Source organism: Xenopus tropicalis, chromosome 7, assembly GCF_000004195.4.
Source record: "Xenopus tropicalis strain Nigerian chromosome 7, UCB_Xtro_10.0, whole genome shotgun sequence".
NCBI lineage: Eukaryota > Metazoa > Chordata > Amphibia > Anura > Pipidae > Xenopus > Xenopus tropicalis.
In genome coordinates, this window is record NC_030683.2 from 72,840,987 (window position 1) to 72,867,277 (window position 26,291).

Sequence of the window (26,291 nt, forward strand, 5' to 3'; positions counted from 1 at the left end):
ACTGAGATGTCGGGGTCTATATATAATTATAATTAGAGGCATTTCATGGCCTCCCTTTTCTAGACTTTAAACAGTTTTAGATTATTTTTAATGCTTAAAATATTAGTATTATAAAGAAGATACTGTATATTTAGTAAGGAAAGAAATTCAAGCTCAGTTTTGTAATTATTTTCTTTAAGGACTTTCAATATCACACATCTCACTCATCTATATTACAAAGCACCAATATGAGCAAAACTGACACATTTTTATTTTATGTTTTCCTAGTCTAAAGCATGCTATTTCCTGAAGTAGCTGGTATCCTTATCCCCAACATTCATTTCTAAATAAATCCCACCTTTGCTGAACAAATGCCCCTAGGGAATTACATAGAAAGTTAGAACATGACATTAGAATAGAACAAGACTAGTATACATCTGGTGAGTAAAGCTAAATGCACTATTGCAAATAGGTGTTGTTTTTCTCTCTGTGAATCCTCCCTGTATATAATATGGGCAGATTTATTACAATTTGAACTGACATTAAATTTTATTATTATTAACACTTTCCTGACTGAAAATCAGTGGACAGGAAAGTGACAAACTGGCACATTCATTAAAACCTTTACATGTACCAATTTATCAGAACTAAACTGCTCTGAGTGGTTGATTCTAGCGGCCGTGCTAGTTATAACACATAAATCCCCAAAATACACAGAGCCATGCTCTTCTATGTGTGACATGGAAAATTATTTACAAATCCGAACCTATCATTATTATTTTTATTTTTTTTTACAAATGTTAACTGTTTTTATTGCTTATAAAAAAAATGAAAAAACCCCAACAACATAGATCATAAATCTGTTTTTTTATTAAAAGAGAATGTTGCTGAATTTGGTTAATGGCAAAGAAAAAAATTTCAGTAACCATTTTCAAAAAGTACTTTAAAAGCCACACTTCTAAATTCTGAAAAACTTTTTGATAGAGGGGCTCTATGATGTTTTCCACTAGAATTAAACCATTATTTAGCTATGGCCATGTAAATGTATTGGGCTGGATTTACAATTTTGCGCTAGCCTGAAGCCCCAGAGCTGATGTGGTAACCACACCTGTTTGTATACAGGCTTATACAATAGTTGAAATACAAAAAAATATATGTATATATAAATAATATGCATAATACACATTCACATATATAAACTTTAATAGCAGTCCCTGTATTGGTATTATATGGTAATTTGCATATTTATAGAATAATAAATAATAATAATAATACAGTAATTTAATAGAATATACATTTAATTGTAAAATAACTATATTTTATATTTTAGGTTTAACTTTGTATAATGAGTGTGAAATATTAACATGTTTAAATGATGTTTTTTACTATATGAAATCAATATATAGAAACAGTTTTTTTACATTTACCCCATAAGATAATTGCTCCCGGTTGTTTATTTTATATGGAGAGCTGACAAGCTGCAAGGAATGTACTAAGAATTTCGGCTAAACATATCACAATTTCTTTCATTTAGAACTATGCAATAAATAGCAGCTGATTCATTAAGTATGGTATTCAGAATTTTATTAACCGAGTACTAATTTTATCTCAGTTCTAAAGGCAGGTGGCAGAAATGCTGCCAAATAGCAATAATGCAGATTTTAACCCTTGCGAAACTGAGAGGTTTTTATTTGGAGAGATAGGCAGAGTTAAGTCCTGTATGAATATTATAGTTATACATTGATTTTTTGATTTGCTTAAGGCTGTATGGTAATTAGTCATGTAATTTCTGGCAGGTTTGTGAAAATGTATGCATCCTGAAATTTGATCTGATTTTTATCTTTTAGTTAGAAAAGGCATTACTGAATGGGATTTATCTATGTAAATATATAAAGAAAATGTTTGTGCAGTACTGATAAGGATAGTATGTATAAAAATAAAACAAAATTAACTTAATCACTTAGTAAAAGAAAGTGTATTATATATCTATCTATCTATCTATCTATCTATCTATCTATCTATATATATATATATATATATATATATATATATATATATATATATATATATAAAAACTCTATGTATACTTTCACTTTACTATACTATCACCTACTAAAGCATAAGTTAGTCCTTAGTCCTTAGTAACTTACCAATTATTTAGTAGTTCTTTGTATTCATTAAAGTGTTTACAGCCTTTAAAAAAAGAGAAGTAGTGGGAGTGAGATCTGATGTAACAAAGTTACACATACACACACCCCTTTGCTATACAGGCAAACAAGGGCAGCAGCTTTACAGCCGGGGAGAGAAGTGGGTTGAGAAGAGAAAGCATGGGTTAAAGATTTTGAAGAAGAGTGAAAGAAGTACTAAAAGCGGAGAGGAGACTGGAGAGGAGTGAACGACAAACCTGAAGCAACAAACCTGAGGGAGGAGAGAAGTGGGAGAGCTAAGAGAGAGCACATTAGAGCCACTGAGTCCCTCCCAGCAGGCAGAGCGGGCGGACAATAAGGAGGAGGGGGACTGTAAGAGCAGCACAATCTGACTGACAGCCGCAGTCTCCTAATAAGGGATGGCAATGGTGCATATGTTTGGCGTGTATATAGGAGGACAGTGAGTAGCAGGTGGCTGTGCATGTGTGTGTATATGCAAGCCTGCTAGCTGCCGGACTCACTGGGGCACCATGCACTGCCAGGCAGAGCTCAGACTCCCCTCTCCGGGCCAGATCAAGTCAGCCAGGCGGCGCTACAAGTCCTTTATGATCGATGAAATTCTGTCAAAGGAGACGTGCGATTACTTCGAGAAACTTTCCCTGTACTCGGTGTGTCCTTCGCTTTTGGTCAGACCGAGACCTCTGCACTCCTGCACCGGTAAGAGGGGGTTCTGTAATGGTATGTGTGCCAAGGCTATGGAGGGTGAGCTGCCCCTGGAGGTGGTCACGGCGAATAGGAATGGTCAATTCAAACTACAGTATAACGTGTGTGTGTGTGTGCGTTAATATAAAACTTGCTGTATCCGTCGTTCATCGGTCGACTTGTCTATGACATTAGTGAAATGCAAACTCTGTTCTATTTCTACCCAGTTAAAGCACATTTGGTTTTCCAAGATTTTTTGGAATATCACTTTTCTTAGCCCCTGAGCGCTAATAGCAAGTTCTGCTCAGCGGTTTCACCTGAACACTTGTTGCTGCTCAGCGGTCCCTTGTTGCACTGTCAGTTTATTACCCATATCCCTGATTATCCATGATTTGAGTTTCTCAATGTTTCGGGGAATGTTTGGAGTTTTTGTTTCTACAATAAGCTGTACACATGAAGTTGTTGAGGAAAGGACATGCTACTGAGCCAAAATATTATTTTTGTGCACACAAACTCAAGTAGAAAACACGCAAAGCCTAATTTGCTAGCATATGCAGTTGTTCTTTGCAGTTGACAGAATTATTTGTTTATTTCTGGGACTGACTTTTAAAATACTTGGAGTAAGGGTTAGATCTCCTCCAGGTCTGTTAATCAGCTGGCATCTTCTACACTGTTTCAGAAGTCAGAACCAAGGATTAAGAAATGCTTTATTCAGTTGCAATTACTTTTACAAATACCTTTGAAACCATAGAAAATTTTAATGTACATTGGAAAATTTTTAAAATCAAAATACATTTATCAAAAAGTAGTAATTTGGCGGAGTACCCCTTTAGAAACATAATAAAATAATAATTGCTATTCCTAGTATTGAGTATTATTGAGCTTGCACAACCATACACACATACAGTGTACTGGGGTTAAACTAGACATCAGGAACAATACAGTGTACGGCTTTATAAAATCTACCATTAAACACTACCAGCGAGCGAATGCTGTCGGCATATTGTTTAATGCATACATATAAAGACATGCAATACAGGTATAGGACCCATTATCCAGAATGCTCGGGACCAAGGGTATTCCGGATAAGGGGTCTTTCCGTAATTTGGATCTCCATACCTTAAGTCTACTAAAAAATCAATAAAACATTAATTAAACCCAATAGGATTGTTTTGCATCCAATAAGGATTAATTATATCTTAGTTGGAATCAATTACAAGGTTCTGTTTTATTTCTACATAGAAAAAGGAAATCAGTTTTAAAATCTGAATTATTTGATTAAAATGGAGTCTATGGGAGACGGGCATTCCGTAATTCGGAGCTTTCTGGATAACGGGTTTCCGGATAAGGGGTCCGATACCTGTAATAGTATAACAATATTAAAAACATATTTCTTATACACATATTTTAAAATACCACTATAATTTGCATTATTTCACTTTACATTTGTGATAATGTGGGAACATGCATTACCTCATCAGAAACAACAATACCAAAGTTATGGAGCATTTTGAAGTCCACAACAGGATGAAATACATTTTTATTGGTGTAACGTTTTGGCATGTGTTGGGGCTTTCATCAGGGGACTGGCATCCGTCTCATGAACACATGTGCTATGATTTAGGCATCTGTATTTGCCAGTGCAAAGATATAGTTATAATTACAGTGAATGATCATTTCTTGCATAATGCTCTTCCTCTCTCTGAAAACTGGAAGATGGTGAAATATTAAAGTTTCTTACAATCAATCTGTTATCCTTTCAGGAAAGGTTACAGCTTGCAAATACGCGGGTAGAAATAAGTGCTCACTCCCTTTTTACACTATGGAACATCACTAATTTATTTGAAAGATTGGGCACTTTGTTAACAAGCGACTACTGCACCTCTAGGAAACATCCCCGGCATTATGCTGAGACAGGCAGTTTCACTAAATATGCTGTATATGAATTATAAATGACAATAACATAAGGAGATTATAATGTCATACACAACAAAACACAAGCAGTGAGGAGAAATTAGCAGCTATGGCTCAAAGTACTGTGTTTACATTCACTTTTTCTCCAATAGAATATTCTGGCTATTTTGTAAAATACAGAAAACAACTTTATCTTAAATAAAATATTGAGAACACACTGACTATACACGCTTGTTATGCAGGTTAGAGCTTCTTAATATAGGATGCAAAATGCCAGCCTACCAGAAGGCAACTTCCTTTCATTTTTATGGATTTCGGGAGTCATTTTTGGTCTAGGGGAATAATAAGACTTTTATGAAATAAGGGATTTAATATAACCTGTTGATAAAAGCCCTTCCTAATTGTGCAGATAGTCTATGGATAGAACCCCCACTCTCCGACCACCAGCACTGTCCCAAATATGCAACCATATTGCTCAAAGTGCCTGCATCGTGAGCACATATTGCCAAAGCCCCCACAGCATGAAATGGTTGAATATTAGTGATTTTTCTCAGAAATCTTATTCAACTCTGAGAAAAGTCAGGACTTGCAGGAACTAGATGTAGGTGTGCACTAATCAGTCCTCTATGAGATAAAATACTTCTGCTCACTCACACAGACCCAAGGCCTAAGCAAAACGCTACACTGTGCTACTGTAACTGCTCGCAGCTCTGATGCAGACTGCGCCCCCCTCTCCTTTTAGCCACAATCACCACCTTTAGCAGTGCAAGTCATTATGTTTCACAAAATCTGATAAATCATCTGCTGCCAAAAACTGTTCCCAAACTGATAAATCACCAGATATTTACGCCTTTGTTCATGAGCTTTATGCAGTATTAAAGAACAAATGTTGGAAATCCTGGGTTTATGTCAGTTCAGCATGTTTGCAATCACACTGACGTTGTTAGCCAATATATTCATTTGCAGTGTAAATTCTTGTGGGGAGCTAATGGGAAGAGCAACTCTTTCACTTCTAGTATTTTCTCCTTTCAACCCCTACATACACTACATTGATCCAAAAGTACTCTATAAAATGTAATGGGCCTAAAACGTCATAGTATGAAGTAACCCAACAGAGCTATAGATGGGGCAGATTTATCAAAATGTTCTATTCATTCCTACGGAATTTGTAGAAGCATATTTATCAAATGATGAGTTCTATCTTTCACCCCTTGATAAACATGCTCCAAATCTCTAGAGATTTGTTCAGGACAGCAACATGAAGCATTTGTGTATAGGGCTCTATTATCCAGACTGGTATCCTATCACAAAATATGGCAGTAGATGCAGTTTTGCTGCAAATATATTTTGATTGCAGGAAATGGAATATAAAACATATTAAAAATGGTGAGAATAAGAAATATAGCCATTTATAAAGCACAGAACTTTATCTTTGCAGTTTATATACAGGATGAAATATGACAAAGGGAAAGGGCCAAGTTCTTACTGGCAAATTTATTTTATTGATTTTTGAGTTATATTGAGGGTGACCCTTCTGGGCTTAGTCTTTTGAGGGTTGTCATCTATGTTTGCTCATATAAATGATGGCTGATTTTAGCAAGTCTAGTGATTAATCTCTTTAACAATATGGTAACCCTTATTGAATTCAAATCATCCTTATATGCTATGTTGCAATGGTTGTTAAATGCTCTTAATAAATAAGCATATCCAGCATGGTGTCCCCAACTGTTGTTCCACTGACAGTCAGAGGAGGGGAACAAATAAATAACAATAAATACACCGCTACATCAAAGATGCATGAGGGTTGATTCACTAAAGTCAATAAGTTTTATCTCACCCTTTTTTGCGCTAAAATTGACTCTAAAAAATTGCGCGATTCGCTAAAATATTAACGCATGTGTTAATTTACACGCTACCGCATGCGTTAATTTGCGCCCCGGAATAACATTAACACATGATCCACAAACACTTAGACGTGCTAAATATAGCATTTGTCTGTGCGAAAATTAACACCTACTTGAGGCAGGCGGTAATTATAGAAAAGTACAGTTCATGAGCTTTTGGCAATAAAATATGGACTTTGCAGTGTGATTTATTCAAGTATGTGTTGGCCCTAGAGTGATGCAGCCTCCGGTTTGCAGGGAAATGGTCATTTTCAGTACAGTAATTTTCCAAAAGTAATGGCATGTATGGCTAACATTGCGTGCGTTTTTTCGCACGCGGCGACTATTTGTATGTGGTGCGTTGATTAGTGTGTGTTCCGTCAAATACTGCACGAAAATAGTCTTCGCGACTAAAATAACGCAAGCAGCAATGCGTGTAAATTAACGCAATTATGCTTTTAGTGAATTGTGCGTTAATTCACGAAAAATTAGACGTGATAACATTTTTAATGCACGCTATTAATAACGCACGTTTTATCGACCTTTAGTGAATCAACCCTAAGGTGTTTAATAGAGGCAGGAGGAAGTGTTACTATATATATATATATATATATATATATATATATATATATATTTATACATATTTATAAAGTGCAATGCTACCACTACTGTTAATGATATAGGGGATAATGTACCCTGATTGTATATTAAAAGGCTATTAGAAACCCCTGAACTGTGCTATTACCATATAAAGGCACAAGGAAAACCAGTCAAGGAAATCCAAGGCCACTTCTATTACCCTTTATAGTTTCTATCAAGCAGTAGATTATACATTTGAATGCATGACTACTTGTTTTGAGTAAATTACATCCAAAAACACAATACTTATTCATATTAAATACAGATGTATATTATTCACGTCAAAAAGACCATGTTGGTTTCATTCAGTTGATGTACACACACATAAATGTTCATTTGGCAGTTTTCAGTGTAAGGGTTAAAATAACAGTAGACATGTTTGGAATGATTTGTTTTTGGCAGTACATAGTATATAGCAGATACATTTAAATCAGATGCACAGCTGAGCCTTGCAGCACAAGTCCATTATTTGTAAGTGCAGATCCAACCTGTAAAAGTTTAATTGTTGACCTTTCATGCAGGAGGAGTTCATATGGACAAATTCAGTCTTCTCATCAGTCTCAAATCCTTGTAATAGTATCAACTTTTTTGCTTCTCTTTTGACTGAATTGTGGATGAATTACATTTTACAGGAGACTAAATATGCATACAGTTAAAACTTGTTGGCTTAATGATTACTTTTTCCCCATTATTTTTACTCTCTTACATTAAGAAGGAAACTGTACAGCAGTGATATGGACATTAGAGTAATCCTTTAATAGAAATCTATGTAAAATGCTTTCAGCATAGTATGATGGCACAAGCTACCTTAGGAAATACAATAAAATCCTATAGGAAAGAGGAGAAGGCATATAAAGAGTTTTATTTGCATAAAGAAAAGAAATACTTTAATACATTTTTACTGGTAAAGGATATTAATCACATTGCCCTCTTGCTCTTTCTTCATATATAGATACATTTTTTAAATAAAAACACTGAAAACCAAATGCATGTTCACAGTTTGCTAAATAAACAGAACTCACAGAACTTCAGTTGTTGACACTCCAGCCTTTCCCAGGAATGGCCTTAGAATTGTCACCTTAAATAAACGATTCACAAGAATGGCTCTGTGAGTGCTGCCTGCTTTGGGAACTGTTTACATTTACAAAGATTTCGACCTAAAATATGAGTAATGTTACTGTTGTGTTGACAGCATTGATGGAAACTAAAAGTATTCTAGATCCTAGTCAGGGCAATACAGTTAACACTTGTACGCTAGTTAATTAAGGATATATAGCCCACAAAATAATTACAGCATTGTAGTAAATGTAATGAGAGCGGTGTTAGTAAATTGTTCTTAGTGTTTTTATTTGAACGCACATGGTGCAGTTTTCCTGCCCTAGAGTTTCCTTGGCTGTCATGCCTAACAGGTTCCATTACTTTCAAAAAGTGAAATAAAAATGCTATGAAACAGTAATGGGTTGCTGTCATCTCCGGCAGGAGCTGCTAACTCCCAAACACAAGGGGTGTCGAAGCATTGTAGCAGTAATTGGATTGGTGGTGTACTGGGAAAACACATTATATACTTTGTGGTTAATAAGGGCTGTTGATTGAAGAGAGACTTTTGGAAAGCAAAACCTTTGGCACACAAGTGCCTTTTGTCCTAGCATTTTTATATTTTCACTTATGCTTGAGCAGCATTCAGTGAATGGCTGGCATCTATCGGAAGCAGATTATGTACTGAACAACAGGTTGGAAAACAGTATAATCCATTAATTGCACTAACTACTGACCAAGAGTTCATGTGCATTTCCTTAAAATGGGGTAACATTTTGCATATTGATTGAAACATACCAGTTGATGGAACCGGACACCCTCAGTTTTCTGACATAAAGGCACATGGGCCTGGTTACTTGATAACTTTATATAAGATTAACATTTTTAACCTGAGTGGGAGCCCAAGATGCACACCTTACTTGCACCTTATTGCTATACAGTAAATCAATGAGCTATTTGCTGTGATTGGTATATTGCAAACAGAAATAATGAAATCAATGCTTGGTTTGGTTGGTATGACTTACCATTGTACCCACCTCTTCGTGTGAATTGCGTTAGGATGCACTTTTCACACAAATATTTACAAATGGCTCACAAATCAGATGAATGTTTGCATGGATGGATGAAAATATTTTAGTGTTGTGTTACATTTATAAATGAGCCCCACTCTCTCTGGTTTATCTACCAGAGTGAAAAAATCAGAAGGCTTTAAGCAGTGTGAATATAAACAGTGGTCTTTAAAACTATATAGTTTACAATATTAAAGTATAAAAAATTAGATGTTATAATAAAAGGGGTCAATCCTGTGTTAGTAGTGTCACTTTAAGGAAAAAAATCAAACAGAATTGTTCTTTTGAAATTAGCCTTAGTCAGGGAAGCATTCTTGCTATTATGTGACTGGATAAAAAGCAGAGAGGGGAACCGAGATTTGGCTTTAACAATTTGCATTGTAGGTTTTTGCTTATCCTAAATAAAAATTACAATATTTGTTTGTTGTGCATACAGGAGGGCACTTGTACCAAAGAGAGGTCATATAGTAGTAGCTTTCTTTCAGGCTTAATATGAGTTTTTGTCTAATTTCAATTGAATAATGCTGAAAATGTATTTATATGAACTGAGATGTCGGGGTCTATATATAATTATAATTAAAGGCATTTCATGGCCTCCCTTTTCTAGACTTGAACAGTTTTAGATTAGTTTAATGCTTAAAATATTAGTATTATAAAGAAGATATTGTATATTTAGTAAGGAAAGAAATTCAAGCTCAGTTTTGTAATTATTTTCTTTAAGGACTTTCAATATCACACATCTCACTCATCTATATTACAAAGCACCAATATGAGCAAAAATAACACATTTTTATTTTATGTTTTCCTAGTCTAAAGCATGCTATTTCCTGAAGTAGCTGGTATCCTTATCCCCAACATTCATTTCTAAATAAATCCCACCTTTGCTGAACAAATGCCCCTAGGGAATTACATAGAAAGTTAGAACATGACGTTAGAATAGAACAAGACTAGTATACATCTGGTGAATAAAGCTAAATGCACTATTGCAAATAGGTGTTGTTTTTCCTCCCTGTATATAATATGGGCAGGTTTATTACAATTTGAACTGACATTACATTTTATTATTATTATCTATATTAACAGTTTCCCAACTGATAGGAAAATCAGTGGACAGGAAAGTATCATCAAACTGGCACATTCATTAAAACCTTTACATGTACCAATTTATCAGAACTAAACTGCTCTGAGCGGTTGATTCTAGCGGCCGTGCTAGTTATAACACATAAATCCCCAAAATACACAGAGCCATGCTCTTCTATGTGTGACATGGAAAATTATTTACGAACCTGAACCTATCATTATTATTTTATTTTATTTTTTTTTACAAATTTTTTATTGCTTATTAAAAAAGTGAAAAAAAACCCAACAACATAGATCATAAATCTGATTTTTTAGTTTTTTTATTAAAAGAGAATGTTGCTGAATTTGGTTAATTTAAAAGCCAACACATCTAAATTCTGAAAAACATTTTGATAGAGGGGCTCTATGATGTTTTCCGCTGGAATGAATCCATTATTTATCTATGGCCATGTAAATGTATTGGGCTGGATTTACAATTTTGCGCTAGCCTGCAGCCCCACAGCTGATGTGGTAACCTTGACCACATCTGTTTGTATACAGGCTTATACAATAGTCTAAATACAAAAAATATATCTATATATACATAATATGCATAATACACACTCTCATATATGCACTTACAGTTTTGAAGTTCCACAAATATATTTATCCCGGGTGCAAGGTAAATAGTTTAAATATCAAAAAAAAGACCAGCAACACCGGGTTTATTGCAAAAATTAGTTGTGTATTAAAAAAATGCATGAACAGCAATGCATTTTTTAATAATCTTTTGCAATAAACTCAGTGTTGCAGGTCTTATTTTTTTATATATATATATACACAGTATATATATAGCTACATATTATTCAAGGTTTAAAAAAAAAGATCCAGTAGGCTTAAACATTTCATCAAATAATTCCTTCTTAACTTTTAAATGATCCAGAGTTGCTAACAATCATAGCAGTGCCTGTATTGTTATTATACAGTAGTTTACATATTTATATAATAATAATAATAATAATAATAATAATAATAATAATAATAATAATAATAATAATAATCTAATAAAACAAAAATTTAATTGTAAAATACTGTAACTATATTTTATATTTCAGGCTCAATTTTGTATAATGAGTGTAATTTATTAATATGTTCAAATAATGATTTTTACTATATGTAATCAATTTATGGAAACTGTTTTTTTTTTTACATTTACCCCATAGATAATTGCTCCCGGTTGTTTATTTTATATGGAGAGCTGACAATAAATTTTGGTTAAACGTATCACAATTTCTTTCATTTAGATCTATGCAATAGCAGTTGATTCATTAAGTATGGTATTCAAAATTATATTAACCGAGTACTAATTTTATCTCAGTTCTAAAGGCAGGTGGCAGAAATGTTGCCAAATAGCAATAATGTGGAGTTTAACCCTTTCAAAACTGAGAGGTTTTTATTTGGAGTGATAGGTAGTATTAAGTCCTGTATGAATATTATATTTAAACATTGATTTTTTAAATATGCTTAAGGCTGTATGGTAATTAGTCATATCATTTCTGGCAGGTTTGTGAAAATGTATGCATCCTGAAATTTGATCTGATTTTTATTTTTTAGTTAGAAAAGGCATTACTGAATGGGATTTATCTATGTAAATTTATAAAGAAAATGTTTGTGCAGTACTGATAAGGATAGTATGTATAAAAATAAAACAAAATTAACTTAATCACTAAAAGAAATTGTATAATATATATATATATATATATATATATATATATACTGTATATATATATATATTATATATATATATCAATCCAAATGGTGTCCGCACTCCAAGGCTCAATATTCTGCGGGGTGCTGGCCAAAATTATGTCTGTATAGAAAATAATCATCTGTGGCCAGCACACCCTTCAATGTTTCATCAAAAATTTTTTTATTGTAGATATATTGTTAAAACCAATGTTTCGGTCTTTATTAGGACCTTTCTCAAGGATCATCCTTGAAAAAAGGTCCTAATAAGGACTGAAACGTTGGTTTTAACAATATATCTACAATAAAAAAAATTTTGATGAAACATTGAAGGGTGTGCTGGCCACAGATGATTATTTTATATATATATATATATATATATATATATATATATATATAAACTCTGTGAATACTTTCACTTTACTATGCTATCACCTACTAAAGCATAGATTAAACATTGCATATAAATAAGTTAGTCGGTTTTTGTATTCATTAAAGTGTTTACAGCCTTTAAAAAAAGAGAAGTAGTGGGAGTGAGATCTGATGTAACAAAGTCACACATACACACACCCCTTTGCTATACAGGCAAACAAGGGCAGCAGCTTTACAGGAGCCTATATAGAAAGAAAACTGATAAATATGTAATTGCAGTCTGTGTATGAGCTGACTGTCCTGCGCATGGGCTTATCAGAGATAGGAAAGGGGAGGAATCAGGCCTGGGCATAGGGTCTTGAACACCGATACAGATTCATATTGACCAATACTTATTAAAGTGATTGAACAGATTGATTCCTAAATACATCTGGTCAAAACAAATCACATTCTAGGAATTTTACAGAAAAAGTTCAGGATTCCGCATTTTGAAATTTGAAATAGTATTTGATTTTATCCTTGTGGAGAAAGGAGTATAGTAAAGTAACTGCTTCTTATAAATTGTCTTTTTCCCTTAGACCTTCCTCTTACTGCCTAGTATATATGTTTACATCATCAATGCATATTTTCTGAAATTAGTATTAGTATTTAAGTGTGAATTTAGAGCTCACCACAGAAAAATTCACCAACTCCCAATTTATTCGTATAGGAGTATTTATCAATGGGTGAAAGTTTTTCTAAAAATCCCATATGTGTGAATATAAAATGGATGAATTTTTCTGTGGTGAGCTTTAATCTCACATTTCTTAATCTGCCCCTAAACTAACTAAAGCTAAAGCCATACACGCACCAATATAATCGTATAAAACAATGTTTCATACAATTTTCAGACTGTGTGGGCTCCAAATTATCATCTGTTTAGTTGAGTGTACAGGTTAGAAAATTTCAGTTGGATAAGGAAATCTATGCATGTATTGTGTATCTAATGATATCCTTGGGTGACCTACACTGAATTTATGGCACGTCACTTTCGTACAGTTGGTGTCTGCCAATTGTTTAATGTTCAGAACATCCTTTTGTTATTTTTAGTACATTATCCTATAATTTCAATCTGAATGTTAGTTTTAGATCATTGCATTTAAACACATGATTGATATCTGAGCATTCGTCAAAAGAAGACTAAAATCTGAACTTGTATGGCCATCTTAACATGTATTGCTTCTTAAATAGGAGGCCCATATTCAGGAATCATGCTGTTAACTACAGAGATTACAGAGCATTTTGGCTTTCCTATATAACTTCAGTCAAAGAGGAGGACGAAGATCATACTGCTTTTTAGTTGTTTTTGGCTCTAGCAAAGAGGAACAAAGGACATGGAGCAAAGTTTACACATATCAGATAAAATTCTCATTGGAGGACATTAATTAAATAATTCAAATTTTGAAAAAAGTGTTGTTGAGTACTGTTGCTTTAAGCATACCACCATTAAGTTGTTGGACGTTAGCTCCTAGCATGCTTTAACTCTTGATAATGAGTTTGAGAATGCTGGAACTAGCAAAGCAAAATGTATGTATATAGTATGGTTTTGAAACAGTGTTTAGAACCACTTTTAATTCTACAAAAAATGTCACATTTAGGTATATCCTATATCCCAATTTCAGGCATAAATCATAAATTTTTTTAAGACGATCCACCTTTTTCCCCCAAGAATTTGTAATTGCAGCTGTGTGAGCACCCCACAATTGCTTCAGATGCGTCAAGGCAATTTCTTGTGCATGTGACAGCAAATCAGAAGCAAGTTGCAGCTTACATTTTCAGAGTCAAGACTGTGTCACTTCTGCCATTCTGAGTGGCATTGATAGGCATAGCATTTGCATCTATTTTAGCTCACTTGCAACTGTGTTCGCAAATTAACCTTAACCAGGAACAATTAATAGCCTTTAAGATACTAGAAAATGTATAGCACCTGACATTTCAGCCCATAAATTAGGATTAAGAAGTAAAGATTTGACAAATAATAGCTAGCAAAGTGAATATTGCACTTGAAGCAGGTTTTTAATTGAAAGGTATATATTAGTCTATGATTATTTGGTGGCATGCTTCAAATGCAAATTACCTTACAATTACTTTTACAACATGGAATTTAAACCAGAGGCAGACATTTAGACTGTGTACAAATGCATATGCTTTAGAGCTCTTCCAACTGTATAAAACAGAGGAAAGGTCTATAAATTCTGGGAGATGATTAAGTTAAAATATTGCAGTGACCAAATGGCACTGATAGCTTTGCTGCTTATAGTCACTGTAAGAATGACGTTTCTCTTGTTTTGCTGCTAAGTAATCTTTTTTTTATAGACTTCAGTAGAAGTCTGACTATAAATTAGTTAATTGTTTTAATCAACTATAAGAGTTCTTTATCATTGGTTTAATTTATGAATGCCCTAAATGCCAGAGGTACAAAATCACGCCCATTACTACACGTTTAAATAGCACCTGCACCTCTGACTCCTTATCTGGCATAAGGTAAAGAACAAAATTGTGACAAATTCAAAAAGCACTTGCATTTGGGGTATACATGTGCTCTCTACCCTTTACTGGCTTATAAATCTGGTACAGGATTCCGAGTGAAGCACCACAGACCCGAGGCTGCCCTATCGTAACTGCTTGCCATAGGAGGGCAGGATCACTGCCACAGACCACTGACCCTGAAGGTGGAGTAGGGCACAAAATGCAATTATCATGGTGGCTTGCACTTTATTTTTGCACTTTTCACCCTGCCTTGCTAGCAATAAACAAGCCCTCATATTTAATTTCTAAGTGTTATACCTTTCCCTTCAAGGAGACATATAGGATAAATGAAAAAAAAATCAAATCTTATAGGCACTTATGAATAATATATGATGCTGGTTTCACTTTGGTCAAAAATGAATACTATCTGTAAAACTAGGCCATTTATAGGAGCTCCCTATAGATCCTCTCAGGTCCCTGTCTGTGTTTCAAACAAAGGGTGTGCGGACCCTGCTAGAAGCACAGTAGGAGAGGGATAGCCCTGCAGTCACACAAGCAAAGACATGCTTTAGTTCCCTATTAGGTCAGCCTAGTTGCTGATTGGTTCCTATCCTACAGTGCAGTGTGCTGAGCGCCGCCAGCTCCCCTGCACAGCCTGGGAAAGGAACCAGCAGGAAGTGGAACAGCTGGGCGGGACTAGTGGTGTTTTGGGGGAACATTTCAATAAATGAGCCTGAAGACTATTTTTAAAGCATTTATTTATTTAGATGAGTACAATTCATTGGCACAATATTGTTTTTCACACAATATGTCCCCTTTAAATCTACAGCATCTAAATATGTTTTGAAAAGATAAAACATGTGTTTATATCTAAATAGTTTTTATTAATTTCATGGTGCAGGACCTTTCCAGCAACCTGTGCATTATAGGTCTTACAATGTTGCTACATTCATTAAAGCACAACTAAATGTTGTGGGTTGGACTGAATCCAGTTTTCAGGGCATTTCTCTAAAGGTATGGCAATTATAAACATACCTGAAAACTTGTGTACACATACATTTTCACATTAGGCTTCTGTTATGTGCCTCATGTCTGTACTAATATGTTTTCAAATTGGTATCTGATTGGGATTGCATCACTGAATCTAAAATCAGGTAAGGCCCACCCACCCCATCTATCTTCTCCCAGCAGCTGTTGCAGAGCACAGTTGCTACTTGCCTAATGGATGAAGCCAAACTGATAGTATCATACAAATGTATTACTAAACATTAAGTAGTTTTGCTTGAAATGGTATTTTGTATGCCTTTACATAGAGCATAGAGTGTATGCTTTGTTAATATATTATTCTTTTTGGTTTATTTTTATGTAACTCTTAATGGCTTTGGAGTGATGTTGGATCCAGTGACAGAAAGGAGCAAACTATTCAGATGTATATGGGGACAGACTACCAAGTGGTCCAGGAAATTCATTTCTTTTAATATCCCCTAAACTGGAGTGGGTATTTTTATTGTGACACTATTAAAGTTGTCCATGGTGTATATTGTGGAGAATTATATAATCTGTTATAATCTGTGTTATAGGTGGGCATTGACATCTAACATAGAAAGGAACACATGAAGGACTTTCACGCACTGTTAGTGTTCCATCACAGGGGGGACATATATATCTCATATAACAAAGCATCTTGTGTGTTAATACTGTCACACATATATACTAAACATAATGTTTAGCTGGTTCACCACATGTGATAAACTATGTGAAAGGTAGATTGTCCCAAGTTGGGCCTAGTTTAAAGTTATAGGTAATAGGTTACAATTGTCCTGGAGAGGATAGTTTAACAGTAATCCTAAGAATGTACAAGCATATTCTGGTCAGGGATTTAGCATTGACCCAGAAGGTGAGGAAAGAAGGTGAGGAAGGCATCTAATGTCATTCCTGGATAACTGCCCTGGGAGACTGGATGAAGAGTGATGTTGTTGACAGTGTGTGTGGGGGGGGGGGGCACGGGGGCAGGTATATAAGAAAATACCAAAAGCTCCACGTTAGTTTATGGTGGCAAGCAACCATTAGGATTCTATGGGAGTTAGAAATTTAAAACTGGATAGTGTCACTGGTCATTAGCAGCATGGATATCATTGATGACCTTGGTTAAAGCTGTTTCTGTGGCGTGTCCTATGCAGAAACCTGATTGAAAGGGATCAAGAGGACAGTTGGCATCCACATTTAGGAGCTATGAGAGGAAGGGCAAAGGGAAAATGTTCCTGTAATTACTGAAGAAATGTGGATCAAAGGAACTTTTTCCAAAGGGGCAGCATATGCTTATATAAAAAAGAACTTGTGTTGAAAATGTGTTCTTTAAAAAAAAACAAAACACAATTTTCCTATTTTTCTATCTTTTTGATTATAAACTCAAATAAATGTTTAGTTTCTACCTGTTCTTCTTCCCCCCAAACTCCCCCCTCTCCTTAGCCACAATCTGTATCAGGCTTCAGATAATGAGTAGCTCATTATAAATGTCTTATCTTATTGTTTTAATGTAATTATCTACCTAGCTTGACAGAACACAGAAGTTGGAATGCGAAACTGCTTTCAGTTTGAAAAATTTTAGCCAAAGCTGCTCCAAACGGAAGCAACCATTATTCATTATTTTTTTATGGCACTACCATTTTGCTTACCATGTAATCTGATCTATGTGCACCACCACCAAGGTGTTCAGCATGAAAATAGATCAGCTATATGATATACTATAACAGCTATTAGGTAAAACACATGCAATATGAACTCTTGTTCCTGAGGCTTGTTTTCTGTACTTAAGTAATTTTGACACAAGGGCAATAATTAGCCCTTCAAGCTTGGATTTCAAAGTTGTGGCCTTCTAACTAAAGTAAATAACAATTCCTAGCATAGCTCAGCAGTTGAAGGCTATTATTGAATGTTAGGTCATAGTTTAAAACCAGCTGCCAACCAAAATTTGCCATCCATGTGTTAAAGGACAATTGAGCCCATATTATATTTTGTATTTTTTCTGTTTTTTTTTCAATCTTCTTCCTAAACAGAAAGTAAACCAAGAAGGAGGCAGATTATAGCAGGAGCTGCCATAGGCACCTGCTCTGAGTAGGACAATATTGTCTGCCAGGCCCGGATTTGTGGAGAGGCCCCAAAGGCCCCCGCCTAGGGCAGAAGAAATGTAGGGGCGGATGCAACGGAATTTTTAAAGTTTTTTTCCATACTTCTCCCCACTGCTCCCTATGGGACTTTAAATGTATGCGCATGCATGCTCGCGCGCACGGGGGGGCGAGGTGGTTGTTCGCTCGTTCACGCATGCGCATTGGGGGGTGGTTTCGATCAACGGGGGCAGCCTAGGGGCGCCCAGAAGACAAATCCCCTGTTGTCTGCTACCACTAAATCTTTTTATACATCTTTTATATGAGTCAGATTTTTTTTTTTTTTTTACAAATAAACTCTATTCTTATCAGTTCAAGGTTGTGGTATAATTATATCACTATTCATTAACCAACAGTGAGGATCAGACTGACCAATGACTGGCATGGGTAGGGTTCATATCTGACTCTGAACATCATAGGTTGTGAGGCCATGGTACTATATATAGAATGCAGATAACCAACTAACTAGTTAAAGAAATAATCCAGCATTAGGATGCACTTGTTTTGGTGTTTAGGGGGAAGCAGTAGAGCAGCACCCACTCATGTGTTAACTCAGAAAACATATGTTGCTACACACCTTCACACATTTTACTGTACTTTATCAGACAATAAAAAGGGCTTTCTATTCATGGGGGTGCCTAACATTTGGCACCCACAGTGATTGATCTTTTTATCCTGGAGCATCTTAGTAAACTTGTGTAGGAACTGGTGTAGCATGATAAGACTTAGGGATTGCGTAATAAAAGGCACTAGGAGCAGTAACCCATAGCAACCAATCAGCAGGTGGAATTTACGGGTCACCCCTTTAAAATTAAACAATTTATTGGTTGCTATGGGTTACAGCTCCTGGGCAAAATACAGGACTTGCTCCTTTTTCCTATATGACTTTCACTAAGGGGCAGGTTTATCAAAATGTAAGATTAGAGCTTATCACAGAAAAATTTACTGTCAATTTGTTTCTATGGGTAGAAGTGTATTTATCAATGGTTTAAAGTTAGAGTGAATAGGGATAAATAGAAAGTGTTTTTTTCTGTGGTGAGCTCCTGTCTCATATTTTGTTAAATATTCAGACACCCAAAGCCTTTCTGTTTGAATTTACAGCAAAGTCTTTAATTTTCCACAATATGTTGCACTCTTTTGGTTCAAAATGAAATACAAACATATATAAATATACCCTATATGCTAGGTGTGAACAAGAATACTAAAAACAGTGTATTTCCCATTATACTGAGTGAGAATCAGCTGTGGCAGGGTGTTTTACTTGCTGCGGTTTCGGTCTAATAAACAGTCTAATAAAATAACACAACCTCAAAGCTACAGATCAGTTCACACTTATTGGGACAACTCTAATATTATAAACCTGGAATAAACTGTTATACTAATGAATTAAATTACACATGAATATATTATTCAAAATCAGAGCAGAAACAAAGAAAAATGAATCGATCTCCTAAAAAAGGCTAAAAACAATAACAAAAAAATGCACATAGATATTTTGTACCAAGCTACAAAATATGTAAAATAAAAAAATATGTTTATAGTTTTTATTATGTAGTGCTAACAGTTTTTCAGTAATATTTAATTAAGGAACCCAATCACAATTTTATTATATTTAATGATGAAATTTTAATTATACATTCATCATATTTAATTATGAAAATACTGTGACACATTTTTATAATTGTTTAATTACAGCCTATGGTAAAACAGCAATTTGCATTTACAAAGCACTTTTCATGCAAATAGAATCTGAAGATGATTTTTGAGTCGAGTTCAGGTGTAGACTTGCAGGCACAGCGTGTAGGGGAATTTTGGCAGCATACTCATGCACGCAGCCCTAATGATGGGGAACAACCTAACATTAATAATCATCATCATCATTATAGGTAACAAAGAACATGGTGAACATTTCTAGGTTAAAATATATTTAAAATACTGTTTTTAATAAGGATGGAAAATAATTTTTTAAATCAAAAATCCCTCCCTTCTCTCAGGCAATTCACATTGATTAGAAGATCACAAAGCTTTGAGCAGCTTGTAGAAACAATTAGTATTACTTCAGAAATGTCTCTAGTTCACTCCCATCAGCAGTATTAGTATACTAGTATGTGTTTACTGTTCTACTGAATGAGAAGTGGCTGCGAGAAATATAGGGTTCTGATGTGCCATATTAAAAATGGTCATTGTGTTTTTGACCATAGAACATATTTGTGGGGTGGGGCCATATTGTAGTCCTCCACCCCACAAGTCATTGAACATTCAAGTTAGAAGAGCAACAAAAATGTGTTGTTCACCATCCAAATACTAATGTTCAGGAACATGAGACAAAATCTGTGGAAAAAAAATCAGTTATTTCTGGTATATTATATAAAAATGCTTAAACTGGAAAAAATTTTTGGAAAATAATTTACCCTTTCAATATACTTTACTAAGCATATTAAATAAAATAATTATACTATATACTAAGGGGCTGATTTACTTACCCACGAACGGGTCGAATGGAGTCCGATTGCGTTTTTTTCGTAATGATCGGTACTTTGCGATTTTTTCGTATGTTTTGCGATTTTTTCGGATTCTTTACGAATTTTTTGGATCCAATACGATTTTTGCGTAAAAACGCGAGTTTTCATATCCATTACGAAAGTTGCGTAAAAAGTTGCGCATTTTGCGTAGTGTTAAAACTTACGCGAAAAGTTGCGCATTTTTCGTAGCGTTAAAACTTAACGCTACGAAAAATGCGCAACTTTTCGCGTAAGTTTTAACGCTACGAAAAATGCGCAACTTTTTACGCAACTTTCGTAATGGATACGAAAAACTCGCGTTTTTACGCAAAAATCGTATTGGTAACGAAAAATTCGTACAGAATCCGAAAAAATCGCAAAACATACGAAAAAGTCGCAAAATGTTCGTTTTCAAGTCGGAACTTTTCCAATTCGGGTCGGATTCGTGTGTTAGTAAATCAGCCCCTAAGTGAAGCATCAAATACTCTTTTGTAGGAAAATTTGATTTGCTTCACAACAACACAATACATAGCAAACTGGGCTCTCTTGGGTATAGCTGGCTGTATGGCCCTTCAGCAAAAGCAGAAATGATACACTAGCAGTGACATCCAACCACCTAATCTCCAAGTATGTTCCAAAACAGCCTCTGACAGCACGTAGCATGTAGGGAGACAGATTGCTGAGATGGGATAGGGAAGAGTAACTTTAAGAAATGGTATTTAATTTTGAATTGATATTAAAAGATATACACTTTCATATTCTTCTTTTATACAAGTGCTAGAAAATATAATTGTATTCTCTCAGGCAATAAAGATAATAATCTTGCTTTGGTTTTACTAGTGGGTGGCATCTGGTATTATAAAGTCAGTTTTTATTTTTACTTTAAGCCAGCAGTCAATATTTTCTTCTTGATTTCAAAACAAAAGAAAATTAACATGACATAATGAGGTAGTAGTAATTTGTTACACAGAGGAAGTTACTTATTTGCAAATGAGAAATCAGTTCATTAATTACACTGGTGTTTAAACAAGACTTAAGGATATGTTTGGATAGTAATAAAATAAACAAGTCATATTGTTTTAATTTTTTTAGAGATCATATTGTGCTTTAAAATATATTAATAACTGCATATTGTTTATGTTTGTATGAGCAATCATAATGATGAAGCATGGAACTGAATATGGTACTGATCACAAGGCATACATGGCATACTTTAACCCAGAGTGCTTTAGTACAGTGAGTTTGTTTTTTAAGTAAAGGCAGGTGGAGCAGTTTTTAAAAAAACAAGAATAGGGCTATATGATGGGGCTATATCATTTCTACCCCATCAGTACGGCCACTTGGTTACATGTGCCATCTACAAGTGTTCTGATACTAAGCATTGTCAATTACTGTAATGGCCTGTAAATTGTGGACATTGTTACAGGTATATCACAGATATTTTAATAGTACATGTATGGGATTTATTATCTAGAATGCTTGGGACCTGGGGTTTTCTGGATACTGTATATTTCTGTAATTTGGATCTCCAAACTTTTCAAGTCTGCTAAAATAAAATGTAAGCATCAAATACACCAAAAAGGATTCTTTTGCCAACAATATGGTGGCAAAACAAGTGAGCTACTCATTTGATAAAGCACAGAATCTCATGGGTGATTTATAACTGTGGCTGCTGATTTTGTTTGGCACCTACTATAATCTGGTTCCATTGCATTGCCAGAGCACATACAATTATAGGTATGGGATGCCTTATCTGGAAACCCGTTATCCAAAAAGCTCAGAATTAAGTCTAATTAAGTTTAAATGGTTTAAACCAGACTTAGGGGCATATTTATTATGCTGTGTAAAAAACGGCGAGAAAATTCGCCACACATTGCCAGGCTTTGCGTGTAAAAATGGCGTAAAAACGGCGTAAAATACTCGTTTTTTCTTCCACCGGAACGTATGGAAAATAACAGCGTAATATCCGGCGTTCAGATGGCGATCTTTTTCATTTATTTTACACAGCTTTTTACTCTGTTTTTTCGGCGAATTAGTTTTACACAGCATAATAAATACGCCCTCAAGTAATGGGCATTCAAATTACAGAAAGATGCTGGATGCCGGGATATAAGTGATGGAATTACTCTAGTGGTCCAGTGATTGCATTAAGAAGCTGGGGACATGAATGGTTTTGTAGTGCTGCACCCAGCCCATGGTACTGTGTCAGTGAAACCATATTTATAAATATGGTGAATCAGGTCATATGAAAACAGAAGTTGGTTTAAAAAAGCACTCTATATATATTTCTTATACTACATTATGAGGTTTTATTTATAGAATTGTGTTTATACAAAAATAATTTGATACATATATGGTGCAATGAAAATAATTATAAAAGATTAATCTAACAGTACAAATGCAGAAACAACACCTCTCTAATGTGACCTTGCCTTTTTTTTAAGTAATTTAATGTTGCTGTTAGCAGATTGCTGTCATTTCCTCTCTGTGGAATGTCGTAGGCTGAGTAGTCGGTTATTTAAAGCTTCTTAAATACAAAATTATAAGTAATCAAAAGGGAATATGTTAGCTAAGGTTATTTCTTTAAAACTTTTTTATTTAATCATTCAGCATATGTACATTTGCATTTGTTTGGGATGGGTAGGAATAGCAAGCTCCCTATTCAGTATCTTTTCAACAAATCCACTGAAAGCCTCTCAACTTAAATCATTGCATCTAACTTTATTCAGAGATGTACAGCACAACATGTTCTGGATCACAAAAAAGCAGAAACTTTGTGCTACACATTTATGAAGTTGTTAAAAATATACTTAATTGGGAGCTTGCTGCTCCTACCCACTGAATGATTTGCCTTGAAAACACAATGATATTGGTAACAATAATTACAAGGGACTTGCTGGGGTTGTTTTATTTCAGGCTTGTTATAGTGGACACTTGGAAAGATGGAAAGATTTTTGAGTGTTGGGGTTTCATTTGATATTTCATGCAGTTGCTGTTTGGGTATGAACAGGATGCAGCACTCCAAATGGTTTAAAGAATCCTCACTGTTTTCTGGCAAGCTAGCTGCATGTGATAAGAAAAGATGGCAAACGGTTGGTAAACAAACCTTATTCACTGACCTACAATTACTAAGGAGATGGTTTTTATAGCACATCTGGTAACCTTAGCTCACCTTTAAAGTAGCCTGCTGCCATAGTGCAAATACCTGCTCAACACAGGAGAGAAAATGGATCCCTAGCAATTGAATCCAGAGTATATTATGTCTGAAAATAAAGTATTCAAAGCAATTTGATCCCTACTTATTTTAATAACACTGAAAAAATGCTTACACAATAGCTCCTGACAATTCACTAAACCAATCATTCATAATCTGTCATCGATTTTTCTACCATCTTCCTAACCAGGACAGGTTGTATTTGCCCAGAGGGAGAACACAGTGTATACTTTATAAATAGATCTGCAAATGCTTCAAACCTTGGTAAAGAAGCCATAATGTTCCCACAATTTGCCACCCAATTTCTTGTTGTTCAACCCTGGAGCTTTGATGCACAGAGAGCCAAGAGGAAAACTACTATGTTACATATTATGGTTCAAGCCTTTGATTAATTAATGTAGCTGTTAATATATCAAAGGTGCCTTGCTGACACTGTTATTAGTGGCTTTTTAATTATAACTGTGGAAGCTATGTGCTGCTGATGATGCAAGGAAAGTGATTCGTCCAATTTCTGCTAGTGAATTCATTATATATTCATATTAAATGGACAGTAACAGTAAAAAAGAGATGCTGAACTTTACTTTTATTATCAAAGGCTCCTGACAGGAAAGAGAGATGGTTCTTGTATATTTTTTTTAAATATCTGTTTTTATATAGCTTTTAAGGAAAACATGATCTTTTATACTTGAACTGGTGTAAATATATAAAGTGCACTTTATGGGTTTGAAGAAAACCAGAAAGGGACAAGGTATTAGCCCTATACTATTTAACAATATAAATTCAGTAAGATACAGTAAGGTATAATAAAAAAGGAAACATGGAATAATGAACAGACTCAAGAGTTTCACCTTGTTTCTTTGTTTTTCTTCATGATTCAAATCTATTTGTATATTTTACAGTAGAATAAGTTAAGGTGACATATCATGTTATTTATTTCTATATATAAATGTTATTTATATTTATATCTAGAACTTTTTTAGTTCAAGCCACTCGCACGAGTGGTGAAACATTTTTTCAGGAAAGTCCAGTTGTTTTAGACTTAATTCTACTAGATATTGTATAACATGACCTGGATGAATGAGAATCTTTATAGACATGTTATTTATAACTCTATGTCTGATGCATTTCTCTTTCTTATTTTATTGTTAGGGTCGTCTTCACTCAGACCGTACCCTCTTCTATCAGTGATTACACGTCAGCCCAATGTTGTAACACACATGGTCCCCACATCCCCATCCTCCCATCATCCAGTGCTGTCCCCTACTCATCTTTCACCAGGATGCACTCGGTCAGAGACTCCAGCCAGTGAGGTCCACCAAAGTAGTGAGTCAGAACATGAGCAAACCACCCCAAGAATGAAAAAGCCACGGCGTAGCAGAACCATTTTCACTGAGCTCCAGCTTATGGGACTAGAGAAAAAATTCCAGAAGCAAAAATATTTATCTACACCAGACCGGTAAGACACGTTAAAATAGAGAGTGTAATTAGAAATGGTAACAAACTGTTAAAATATGATACCTTAATATCCCCCCAAAATATCCCCAATTCTCCCTTGTTAATGTTTCAGCTTTATTTGTATGCAATTTTACTTACTGCAAGACAGCAAGTTAGGCGTTCTTACTCAAATGGTATGCACAATTAATTATCCCACACAGAAGATGGTAGAGAACTCATCACCTATTTTTCTTCATTTTCCTATGTTTTTGGTTTCTAACATTCCAGTCCACAGAGGTCTGAACAAATTGCTATAAACTTTCAAAATTCCATTTTAATACATATTCAAATAATGCAAACTTGTTGTCTTTTACAAAATAATATTTGCTTTACTGAGTTTTACATATAATTTTCCGGCAGAGATATAAACATTCAGATGTAATACAAGCATTCCGAATTCTCATGTCCAACACGCTAAAATAAGGTGGTCCGGCAAGTTCACAATATGAACAGATCTTTGCTTGATTTGACCACCCAGGTGGTGGGTCAGATCAGGCTGATCCAGATGTTTGCCCCCTGGGCCAGCAACCCACATTGCTTGTGCAGGCCCAACATGACAGGACTGCATCTGCAGCTCAATGTGGTAAAGCATTCAGATTTTCTAAGAAATCTAATTTATATCTGTATGATTTGGCTTGGAAGACCATTGTTAAAGACCAACCACCAGGCAATATTGACCTGTGCATAGTCAGCTTTAGGTGTCCTGAAAGCTTGTAATGCATTTATTGCAGGCAATCATATGCTGTCACTTGTTTCTGCCTTTAAAACAAAGTATCTTCTTTAAAGATTTTTTTTTTCGTGCGATTCTAGTTACAACAAACTAGAATGTTTTATTCTGGTTCCCATATTAGAGCTGGTTCTTCT

The 26,291-nt window shown here is 34.9% G+C and overlaps 1 protein-coding gene across 1 annotated transcript in view; it reads left to right on the forward strand.

The window, feature by feature from the left end:
* The first annotated feature begins 2,255 nt into the window (after positions 1-2,255).
* The window catches only part of barx2 (BARX homeobox 2), a 30,147-nt gene continuing 6,111 nt past the window's right edge, over positions 2,256-26,291 (forward strand). The window contains exons 1-2 of the mRNA XM_002934879.5: positions 2,256-2,843; positions 25,083-25,389. Of these exons, the coding sequence (XP_002934925.2) occupies positions 2,657-2,843; positions 25,083-25,389 (494 nt within the window). The 5' untranslated portion in view covers positions 2,256-2,656. The remainder of the gene's footprint in view (positions 2,844-25,082; positions 25,390-26,291) is intronic.